The 12,302-nt window shown below is 38.1% G+C and overlaps 1 protein-coding gene across 1 annotated transcript in view; it reads left to right on the top strand.

The window, feature by feature from the left end:
• MAP3K15 (mitogen-activated protein kinase kinase kinase 15) overlaps nt 1-12,302 on the top strand; it is an 84,413-nt gene that overhangs the window by 27,475 nt on the left and 44,636 nt on the right. Inside the window, exons 2-3 of the mRNA XM_056501102.1 lie at nt 621-760; nt 3,899-3,922. Coding sequence (XP_056357077.1) covers nt 621-760; nt 3,899-3,922 — 164 coding nt within the window. The remainder of the gene's footprint in view (nt 1-620; nt 761-3,898; nt 3,923-12,302) is intronic.

Raw genomic sequence — 12,302 nt, 5'->3', positions numbered from 1 at the left:
ACTCTAAACAAGAGCAGTGGAAGTCTTGCTTTGGCTACTTGTGTTTGAATTCCCTCATTGCTGTGTGCCCCATCTTGAACGTCTTGCCTGTAGCTTTTAAGAGTCAATTTTCAGAATAATTTCTTTTTCTACTCTTTAACAATTTCCTATTCTTCAAACCTCAGCCTCTTAAAATAAATTTGGTCTCACAGTTTTCCCTGTTTTTCTAATTTACATTCTTATTTTTGGAGGTTCCATCCTGAATATTTGAAGCTTCTATCCTGTTGGTATTCATGCTGTCAGACCTCAGGGAGCAAATGCAAAATTGCTTTTTTACTGGAGGCATTCTTGATGTTGTGATTTCAAAACCTCAAGCAGGATTGGTAAACCTCAGCCTCCCAGTTCATATAATGCTGAGATAATTTCATGAGTGGCTCTTACCTTTTATATGAAGGGTAAAATTTACTTCTCTTATGAGAAAGTGATCCTTATTTGAAAATGTTGACTTTGTCTGTCCGGTGTGTGTGTGTGTAAATTCAGGATTTGTTTTAAATCCCATGTAAGAATAAAATGGAGTCTAAGATTATTATTTTTTTAGCATTCTCTCTTCATTTCAGATTTTCATTCTTCTCTCATTTCAGATGTTGCAGTTGTGGACATGAGTGATATTTCCAAGCAACCATCACTGTTCTACCACCTTGGCGTGCGTGAAAGCTTTGACATGGCCAATAATGTTATTCTTTACCATGACACTGATGCTGACACTGCTCAGTCTCTCAAAGTAAGGTTCTCACTTCACAGTCTGGTTTATTTCAGAAGTATCTATAAATACCCAATCCTACAGATGTTTGTGTTTTTCTGAAACTTACATTTAATGTAATTTCTTCATAGCTACGTAATTAAATCCTGCTAAGAAAAAGCAACTATTAGCAAAAACATTAATGACAGAATAAATAAATGGGTTTTTGTAAGAAAAGATCCATACTGTGGTGCTGATTTTGCTTCAGGTACTTAGACTTGAAATTGAGAGTGCAGGTCTGATTTTTTTCCTTCCTTTCCCTCTTTTAATTAAAGTACATGTAAGAAAAAATTATGGCTGTATAATAAGGACACTTGAGCAAGGACTGTATTGCAGCCTACTGCTATGTAAGGACTTCTGTCAGATGAATTTTGTATTCCCTAGGTGCTGACTAGCTAAGACTACTACAATCTCCTTTTTATTGCTGTTTGAAGATAGGAAAAGATATCCTCACCAAGTATTTTTATAGGGCTTTATTGTTCATTGTTCTTTTCATTGTTCATTTTTATAGTAGGATAATACTTGCGTCCTGAAATTGCTGTTCTCCATGCAAGTTGTATATTGTGGATGTTTCTGCCTTTCTCAGTGAAGATTCTCTTTATTTTACATCACATTTAGACTTTGTCCTCTGTATTATCTATTGCTGCTTTTAGTATCATCCATTTTCTTGCTATCTTCACTGAGGGAAGCATTATTCATATTTTGTTGGTTTTTCCTCATTTTGAGTTATTGCCCCTTGATATTTTGCTTTTTTTCACACCATTAGTGTCCAAAAATCCTTTTTGCAGTTCTCCAACCTCTCTTGATCCTGTAAGAATATTAAGTCTCCTTTTTCCCCAATAAAGCTTTGTTCTGTAAAGGCTTCTTATTCCTCTTCTCTGCTCTCAATGTCTTTGATTTTACTGTCATGTGTCTATAACCCATGCTTCCTTTCTTCATGTCCACATATGCATTCACATTCAACTCAAAGCTGGAGTCTGTCACACTCTTTGCTCAATGAGATGATCCATACAGATACATGCTAAGGTATTACTGCCATATCCTCCTTTCCTCCACCTAATCAGGGTGAGCAATCATGCAACTTTTCATCCACGTCTGGTAATGTACCTGACTGCTGGGAAATGCTTCATTTTTCTTTTTCATTAAAACATTTTTATCTTTCTTTATGCTCAGTCACTCAGACTTTCTGAACCAACTTGGTTCTCCCAAGTATGTGCCCGAGTCTTGGAATTTCAGGCCAGTTTTTTTCTATTTGTTGCTGCCCAATGAGAATATTTGCTTTGATTTCTGCACTTCTTGCCCGTGTTCCACAGCTGGAGTGTTGAAGAATCTCCAGGATTACATCCACCTGTAGTTGGATGTTCAGACTGGTTGTTGCCAGAACTTGCAAGACTTTACACTGTCAGTTCCTTGCCTTTTTTCTAATAATGTAAAATTGAAGCCTAGGGGCTGGAGCCTAGAATGTGTCTAGGTCACTTAAGGCTAGAAAAACTAATATCTGCCTTCACCTTTCTTCTTCTAGGAGCTGTCAGTGAGACTGATATCTTACTCATCTCTCAGTTGTTTGCATAACCTCCTTGGCCTAAATAGGCCCATAGAATATCTTAGAGGTGATGGTAAGACTTGATTTAAGTTGCTGGAACCAGCTAAGAGAGATCCTCTGTATCAAATGGTTTAAGCTGGCACTGAGACAGGGTTCAGTTCTCCTCTTGTCATTGGTATCCCTTCAGCAATAGAGCCCCAGTTTAGTGTTGAATAGCATTCAAATATGCTAATACACCTTTCTAAGGAATATTTCAGAAGGCAGGCAGCGACTGTTTGTGTCGTATTTCAGCAAAGAACAGCTCGTGACACGTTTCATGGTTTCAGAAGAGTTGATTTCTCCCTATTGAGAAAGATATTTAACTGCAGTAGATAAAGCTTTATTGGAGATATTTGCTTGGCTAGGTGGACATTAATTTTCAGATATGTAATATAGCAGATGTCTAAGCTTTCCATCACTTTTGTTATGAAGTATTTTATTTGACTTAAGGAGTTTAGGCTAATTAGAAATTCCATTTAGGTTTTAATACCTTTTTGACCCTCTGATGATGTTTCTTTATTCTGAAGTTTATGGGTGATTTGGTCAGGGTTTTTTCATTTCTGTTCAGAATTGTGTTAGTTTAGTTGGACTTAGGTTGCTGTGTACACTCTTAAAAGTGGTGCACAGCCTGAGTGTTATAAAGTCAGTATTGATGTTACTGCTATTACTTCTGCTGAAGAGCTGTGAAGTTCTGCCAACTTGACTTTATACAATTTATCTCTTAGAAGCCATCCTGAAATTGTCCCAAGAGTTGTCTCTCCAGTTTCACCAACATCTTTCAAAACAACGTGGTTCTGAGGATATAAAAGAATATGTAATCTGGGTTTCAAGAGAGTCATATTTATAGAGCTAAACCTTTTAAATGCCCCCTGGTATTTGTGCCTGTTTTTGAGGAAATGGGTGCATGGGCATGATCATTGTGGGTGGTGTCCAAGTGGATTTCAGGCTGTCAGATACAAAGTTGCTTAAGCAGAATCATCTCGGGTTGTCAGACCACATTTAATTCAGTTATATTGACAGCCTTGATAAGAAACTATTCTATGTCTAGTATTTGTAGCATGGCTTACCTGGAGAACCTTTAGTTTGACCAAGCAGTGCTCATTGAATGTGTAATCCATCACCCAAGAGAAGAGGAGGTTACCAGCAACTGGAAGTCTCTGGTTTACATGCCCATTAGTTTATAATCTTCTTCATTGTTTCATTATCTCTCATTAGATTTTTGAGGTGAGAAGAATTAGGGTGTAGAAGGAATGTGTTGGTGTGTACCAGTCTGGGTAAGAAAGGGGCTTAGGTATCTGAAGGATACTCTTGGAGAGAGAAAAACCCTCCAGCTTTGAATCTTTTGTCTTACAAATGCTCAGAGTCTGACTGGGTGTGTCAGTCTAAGAAACTCCAGTTACTGCTAAGTACAACTTTATTTTCTGAATGCTTCTTTAAGTAGGTTTCTTCACTGAATTGTTAATTTTTTCGTAACCTGAACTACAAAAAAACCCAAACAAATAAACATTTCTATTATCTTTTTTTTTTTTTTCCCACAGGATATGGTATCTCAGAAAAACACAGTAAGTATTAAATCCACATTCATTTTAAAAACACAAAATGAAGATCCTACATTTGAAGCAACTCCAATACCAAAGCTGCCAAGCATACATATGCTCCGTGTGATTAAAGGCAGTTGTTTTACCTTATCTATAATTCAAACTTTTGGAAAGTTTGTTGACACTCCAAAGTAATGCTAGATTTTAAAGCTACTTTTCCTTACTAATTCCTTTCTAAGTTCTAGAAAAGTGCCAGTAGATATAAGTTTTATTTGTAGGTTGACAGATCCAAATATAAACTCAGAAATTCAGTCTCTTTTTCCCTCTACCACTATCACCCATTTCTGCAAATGTACATGATCATGATGCCTTAATGGGGTTTACTTTTGGATCTCAAACAGCTTTGGCTTCTTTATGCTTGTTTTCTAACTTTAAAATTTACTTAGAAATTCTTATTTCTTAGAAAAGCTTATTTCCCAAAGTAAAAGTATTCTTACACTTAATGCAAATAAAGCCAAACAAGTTTGAAACAAGCAAAAATGTAGAAGTTAAGGCTTTTTAAAATATGCCACTATATCTTATATAGTTGTATATTTTGCCATAGTTCACACCATGTCAGTGGTTATTTTCATTAAATCCTCTGCACTGTTATTTTGAGAATGACTGAATTTACAAACCTCTTACACTTTCCACTTTCTTTTTCCTCCCATTCATCATAGACTTTTATTTTCTTTTAAACATTATTGAGCAGGATTAAAAAAATAAAGTGATCTTGGAGTTTGATAGTAATTTTAAAGAGAACTAGAAGAAAAAATGCATTAGTCACAGCAGTTTATTTTGAGCTGCTGTTTTGACTTGGCCACAGTGCTCCACATATGCTAAAGATAGATCAGTTTTAGCACATGTAAATGCAGGTCATCCTTCCTGGCTGTCTCAGGGATCTCTGAACCAGTGTGACCTGTGTGGTGGGAGCTCTCTGGCTCTGTGAAGAGGAACTCAGAATGTGGCAGATTTCCTTGTGAATGCTACTGTCCATCACTGGTGGATGACCAAAATTTAAGGAGCATGTGTTCTCCCTTCCAGAGCAAGAGGGAGAATTGTGAATGAGCCATTGGGTGGTAATACCAGATATGGAGTAAAGGACAAAGGTGGCAAACTCAACCTAGTGCAATCAGATTTGCAGCCTGCAGTCTTTTCTTTTGGCAGATTCTCTCTCCAGAAAGGCAGGTATTTCTCTTCACACTGAAGACAAGAAAAGATTGAATCAAAAATATGCTGAGTTAGAAGAGACTCCCCAGGGTGATTGAGTCCCACTCCTCACAGGACATCCCTAAGTCACACCATGTGCTGAGAACATTGTCCAAAACACTTCTTGGACTCCATGAGGCTGTGGCTGTGGCCACTTCCCTGGGGAGCTGTTCCAGTTCCCAACTACCGTGTGGGTGAAAAACCTTTCCCTGATATCCAACCTAAACCTCTTCTGACTCAGCTCCATACCTTTGCTTCTAGTGACATGGTTTCTATATTAGGGTCTGGTATTGGACCTGTAAACACCTTGTGGCTAGCAGAAGGGGCAGGGAGATATCCCTAAGCTAGGATCCTGAATCCTTCTTTAAAAAGGAGGGATTGTCTAACCCACTTTCTTCAAATGCTTAAATTAAGAAATAAAATGTGAGTAAAATACGAGGTAAAAAATGAATGACTTTAAATACCAAGTATGGATTCTTGACTTCTTTGTATTATTTGAAGTTGTTCATACCTTCTTTTATTAGATAAATATGCTCCCATATTTCATTTTTATCAGTATTTTTTATTCAGAAATTAGAACAAACTAATGAGTAAGCTAAATAATTCATAGGATAAAACTATGTTTTTTTAAAGCTGAAATTGACTTCAAATAGACAATTACCTTCCCCTCCTTTCTAACCCAGTACATTGTGACAAGAGGTTTGCAGTTTACCACTGATCCAATATGATACCACTGCTTCATTTCTTGGTTAAATATTTTACAACTGTATGGGCAATGTCCTGTTTGAAGAGAATTGCTGTTTAGAGTTGCTATGCTTGTTAAGTAGGTACATAATTGGCATGAATTTATTGTGTCCAGTCAAATATATAGTTAGATAACCATTTCAGTTTAATTGCTGAATATTAGATGCAACAGTTAATTCTCCTGTAGTAGAGCTTTGTGTTTTCCTTTCACTTGTCCTGAGTGAAAAATGTGGGTATGCCTCTGCTGGAACTGTGCAATAACAGAGCTTAAATACACTTTTTATCAGGGGCTGGAGGCATGGTGGAAAGAGGATATATATCTCCTAAGCCTTCCTGCAGCCCAGTAGTAGCCACTCATTGTGGGAGAAGTCCTCTCCATGTTTTACAGGCTCTGTGTTCATGCATCTGCAGGGTATGTAAGGAAAGGGGAGCAACTCAGATTGTTGACAGGCACAGCACACCTTTGTTCCAGCAGCAAGAGTGAAACTTTCTAGGCTGGCTGCTGTAGCTTAGAGCTTTCTCTGAGGTGTCCCTGCCCTCACCTTTCCTATTTATCCTACAAATCTCACATCATCCACAAAGTTGCAGGAAAGTTGTAGCATAGAACAGACGTGGAGCCATGTTGAAGTTGCAGAGAAGGTGAATGTCTAGTGTGTCATCAGGGTGATTTGCTTTGTGTATTACAAGAAAGCCTTGAAGAGAATGGTTATTTTTCTTGTAGAGAAAACATTATTCTAATTCAGCATTGAGAAGGAGGCAAGAGCAAGGAAACTGGACATGAAGCTGAAAACAGTGCAGAAAAAAGAAGGCAGCAATTCAACTGAGAGTTGGCCTGAGTATAGCTGATCTAACAGTGAAAATTATACAGCAGCAAGCTACAGTGGTGTGAGCCAGAGAAATTTAATAGCTTACTGTCTGAGAAAAGAGTGTGAGTAGGAGAACTTCCTTCCTTCCTTCCTTCCTTCCTTCCTTCCTTCCTTCCTTCCTTCCTTCCTTCCTTCCTTCCTTCCTTCCTTCCTTCCTTCCTTCCTTCCTTCCTTCCTTCCTTCCTTCCTTCCTTCCTTCCTTCCTTCCTTCCTGTTTCACACATAAGATGAAGGAATGTGATTCAGTTCTACTTGACTTCTAACAAGCAGTTAAAATTCTGTATTGATAAATTATTGCATACTTGGATGTGAAAGGAAAGAATTATTGGTTATGGGAGTTCAGTTCCTAAGAATTGCCCTGGCATGAAATTCAAGACCAAGATTCTGTGTCCCATCAGTTAGATTTCCTTCTGTAGAGTTCCTCTGAGCTTTAAGGACATTTCTGTTAGTTTTAATAAAGATTGCACAGCTTCCTAGTTTCTGTCAAAATTATTATCAATAAAATGAATGGCAAATATGCAGTCTTGCAGAACAGGTAACGTTATTGAAAAATGGACTGAAGGGCAGAGGAAAGAAAATTACCTATGGAAAAGGCTTGTGCTTTGGAGTTTCTTTACATCTCAAATAAACATCAGTTTCCTGGAGAAATGAAATTTTAAGGATTTTCAAAATCAAAATATGATTTAAAAAGTTATCTTTTCCCAAACCAATTCAAAAGACAAAATTCATTGGGAAGTTTTTTTATTTTGATTCAAAAAATTTTTTGCCATCCTTGATGTTTTGCTTTTTTAAGGAAGGAAATTTCATCTGCTGCTACCAGATCTTAAGAAATTATGAAAAAAAAGTTCAAGATTGAGTGAAGAAAAGAGTGAACAAGGGGCTTTAGAAAACTGCTGGAGTCAGGAAGCAAAATGTGTAGTCCTTTGTGCAATGGCTCTAGGATAGGTTGTACATAGTTTGAGATGCACACTTTGATCCATTCAATTTATTTGAAGGAGGCATTGAAAATACAAACTAGAACTTTCCACTATGGAAAAATTATTATACCAAGTACAGAACATAAGGGGAAAGACTAGTTAGTGGTTCTTTAGTTTATAATATGCCTGAGGAAATTTAATAACCCTGTTTAATTGCATTCAGGAAGGTATTTGAAGAAAAGTAGGCTGGCTATTAAACCAAAAGGTTTATTATCATTGTACACTTAGGCCTGTGGGCCTGATGAAGTATTTTTAGAGATTTAAATGGTTATTTTTCATGAAATCCTGTAGCAGCTCTTATAATAAGCAGTGAATAATGTCTGGGCCATGGAGGAGTCATTAGCAAAAATTCTCCTTGATCTAAAGGGAACTGGATTGCAATTTATCCTTGCCACAAGGAATTTTTATGTTGAAAAATCATTTTTTTATTGTAATTGCCAGAAAGTGTCTGCAGAGGTTTCAGTAGCTATATAAATTAGACTGTATATACTGTTTCAAGGCAATGAACATTTAAGAAAACCAAATAGAAAGATTTTGGCACTTGGACTCTTACACTCCAGTTAAGTAGCCCAGTGGATTGAAATGAGAGCCAAGACTCTGAAGTATGATAACATTATATGAACTTAATAATCCAAAGAAGTATTATTGCAGAGTAAATTTCTTTCTATTTTTATTTTCTGATTATTTTTACAATGTATAAAAGTTTAAGCGATGCGGTCTTTTAATGATATATTTCTAAAAAGGCCTGAGGTAGCAGAAGTTTTAAAAGAGATTGTAAAAAGGGCACAGAATGAAAGAGCAGGAACATCTTGAATTCAGTAATTTTTCTTTTTGGGTGGAAAATAGTACAAAGGCAAAAGTAAATGCTACTTTTAATGCTCTAAGTAATGAAATATGCCACTGTTCCCTTAGTGTAAACTAAGATTTTTAAAATTTTTGTGTGAAAGTTAGTTTTTATGGAAATGTTACCATCTCAAGCAATATGTAGTGGTTGGATTATAGTTGACTAATCAGATAATAAGTCTGGCAGATTCATAAAAATAAGACCTATTAACATCTTAATGATGACACAGGAAAATGTATAGACATATAAATCATGTAAATAAGAGAAATGCAAGAGATAAAATAGATGAGAGAAATGCCAAAGTATTGAACTTTGCCTTGTAAATATAGTTTTGCTGTAAACACCTATATTCATTTTCTGTTGTTTCTTTAATTATTTCTTTATTCATGTGTCCTGTGTGTCTTTTTGATTCTTATGGTGTTTTGTGGTGGTGTTTTCCTTTTTGTTGTTGTATTTCAATTTGGAGTAGGCTGCCAACCTCAAAGCTTTTCTTCGTGTTCAAGTACCTGCTGAATACCACAGTGGTAATCTAATAGGCAAAGTATGTATCACTTTAAATCTGCTTTCTGTTGAATAGATATGCCATTCTTTCACTGTGTGTCTAGACATGTAAAAATGAATAAGGATGATTTAAGATTAGTGCTTGGAAGGGTCTTTCTTTCAACATGATTGGAGTACTTGCTCCTTGCAAGTACTAGATTTATAGTGTTTGTCTTGTGATAATCTCTCTTCACAGTTGTTTCATAAAAATACTGTATTTATTCAACTTTAGAAGAGGAAGTATTTTTTTGAAGTTCATAATATCTTAGTCACTGTAGTGACTAAGATTGACCCTGATTGGATGCCAGGCACTCACCAGAGCTACTTTCTTACTCCCCTCTGCAGCCAGACAGGGGAGAGAAAATATAACAAAGGGTTCCTGAGTTAAAGACTGGGAGAGATTACTCAGCAAATACCATTATAGGCAAATCAGGCTTGAATTAGAGATGTTAATTGAATTTATTAGTAACAAAATCAGAGCAGGATAATAAGAAGCAAAATAAGACTTTAAAAAGACCTTACCCTCACCCCTCTCTCCTTCCAAGCTCCTATCCCAGCAATGCAGGGAGACAGGGAATGGGGTTATGGTCATTTGATCACAGGTTACTTCTCCCACTGCTCAGCAAGAGGAGTCATTTCCCTGCTCCAGTGTGGGGTCCCTCCCACAGGACATAGTTCTGCATGAGCTTCACAAATGTGAGTCTCCACAAACTGCTGCAGCGTGGGTTGTTCTTCCATGGGCTGCAATCCTTCAGGCACAGCCTGCTCCAGCATGAGTCCTTCATGGGGTCACAAGTCCTACCAGGAAACTTCCTCCAGTCTGAACTCCTCTCTCTACAGCTCTGAAAGTCCCTGCCAGGAACCCACACCAGCACAATTCAAATGGGGTCACAGCCTCCTCTCAGACATCCACCTGCTGTGGTGTGGGGCTCCTCCACAGGCTGCAGGTGGATCTCTGCATCCCTGTGCCCTCCATGGGCTGTGCATGGATCTCTGTGTCCCCTGTGGATCCCCATGAGCTGTGGGTGGATCTCTGCATCCCCTGTGGATCCCCATGGGCTGTGGTTGGATCTGTGCATCCCCTGTGGATCCCCATGGGCTGTGGTTGGATCTGTGCATCCCCTGTGAATCCCCATGGGCTGTGGGTGGATCTGTGCATCCCCTGTGAATCCCCATGGGCTGTGGGTGGATCTCTGCATCCCTGTGCCCACCATGGGCTGTGCATGGATCTCTGTGTCCCCTGTGGATCCCCATGAGCTGTGGGTGGATCTCTGCATCCCCTGTGGATCCCTCATGGGGTGTGGTTGGATCTGTGCATCCCCTGTGAATCCCCATGGGCTGTGGGTGGATCTGTGCATCCCTGTGCCCACCATGGGCTGTGCATGGATCTCTGCATCCCTGTGGATCCCCATGGCTGCAGGGGCACAGCTGCTTCACCATGGTCTTTACCACAGGCTGCAGAGGAATCTCAGCTCCAGCATCACCTCCACACCTCCTTCTCTACTGACCTTGATGTCTCTTCTCATACAGTCTCACTCCACTCTTCTGTGACTGCACTTATATCTGTGCAATAACTTTTTTCCATCTTCTTAAATCTGTTATCACAGAGGAGTTACCATCATTTCTAATTGGCCCAGCCTTGGCCAGCAGCACATCTGTCTTGGAGCTGGCTGGCCTTGACTCTGCTGGACATGGAGGAAGTTTCCAGCAGCTTCTCACAGAAGCCACTCCTGTAGCCCCCAAGGCCCTCCCACTGCCAAAACCTGGCCTTGCAAATACATGCCTATATGGCAGGGTGGACAGGAATGTGATGTCACAGAAAACAACAGTGAAAACCCTAATACTTTAGACCACAGTGAGTTAACTCCCTGAACACTCAGGAGTTTGTAATGTCTTGAGTAAATGCAGTTACTTTTCTATCACTTTCTGTATTTTCCTTCTAACTACTTAATGAGATGGGGTATCAGCATTCCTGATACTTGAGCAAGTGGCGAATTAATAGCATGGCTCAAGTAAAATAATTGTGCTATTAGCTAGGCAGACATAATTCCCTCCCTGAAAATGCAGAGATTTTTACTCAACATTATTTATTTGGAAAAAACCCTGCCTTTAATTTGAGTGTAGCATCTCTGTCACCAAGTGACAGTTGCACCAGAATAACTTTAGCAGTACAATTAAAAAACCTGTTTATATTACAATTAACAGTTTACTTTCAACAGCATTAAAAAATATTTGGAAAATATTTTAAGACAAAAAACACTCTACGTTGGTCTGGCTTGCCTAGAGCCTAAAAATGGCTTCTGTGGGCCTCATTCTTTCAACCTCTCAGCAAAGGCATGGATTTCTGCTTAATTCCTTTGACTATTTCACCTGAAGAACGGGTGCCTCTCTCAACTTATTTGCAATTATTTTCTGGGGGTGTTTTCATGTTCTTAAATTTGTGGGGTTTTTTGTGGTAGATTTTTAAATGTTGTGATTAAATACAAAAGTTTCTGTGCTGGCATAAATTATATACTGGAAGATGAGCTATTCAGAGTTTTGGCGTTTTTTTTAGTCTGCTTGGCTGCAATTTTTAACTTAAAATTTCCCAAAATCAGACAATTAAATTACCCTAGCTTCTAATCCTGAAATTAACCAACTCATCATATAGTCTTGATAAGCTATGAAGCTAAAATTCTGTTACAATTAAGTAAGTTTATCGATTTTATGTGTATGTGTATATGTATGCAGGTAGGTTGCTATATACATTTACATATACCTAAACCATTTATTGTCTTTAAAAAACAATAGTTGGACAGGGGTAATGTAACTTAGGGTTTGTAAGGAAAGAATATGACTTGATCTTTATCTATTAGAAATAATTTAAAATTCTAAATCCTCACTCAGATCAGCAACAGGATATACTGATACACAGGTTTTTTTATCTGTAGTTTTACTAACTGCATGCTCTTCCCTACATTTTTTACTTCCTGTGAACACTCTGTTTCTCCTGTCTAGTTTACTAATACATTCAAAAATGTGCCATCTTCATATCCATTCTTTTCATAATCTCAGCATTTTCCCATTGTTCAAGCTGACTATAAATGGCTGTGGCATTTCTACATGCTAAGATGATATGAAAAAATGACAGGTATGATTTTGCTGTACATATTCAGTGCCATGATATCTCCAAGGTAGTGGTAGTT

This window comes from Oenanthe melanoleuca, chromosome 1 (genome assembly GCF_029582105.1).
Source record: "Oenanthe melanoleuca isolate GR-GAL-2019-014 chromosome 1, OMel1.0, whole genome shotgun sequence".
Lineage (NCBI taxonomy): Eukaryota > Metazoa > Chordata > Aves > Passeriformes > Muscicapidae > Oenanthe > Oenanthe melanoleuca.
The sequence above is the reverse complement of the archived record's forward strand: the minus strand, read 5'-3'. Positions and strand labels throughout refer to the sequence as shown.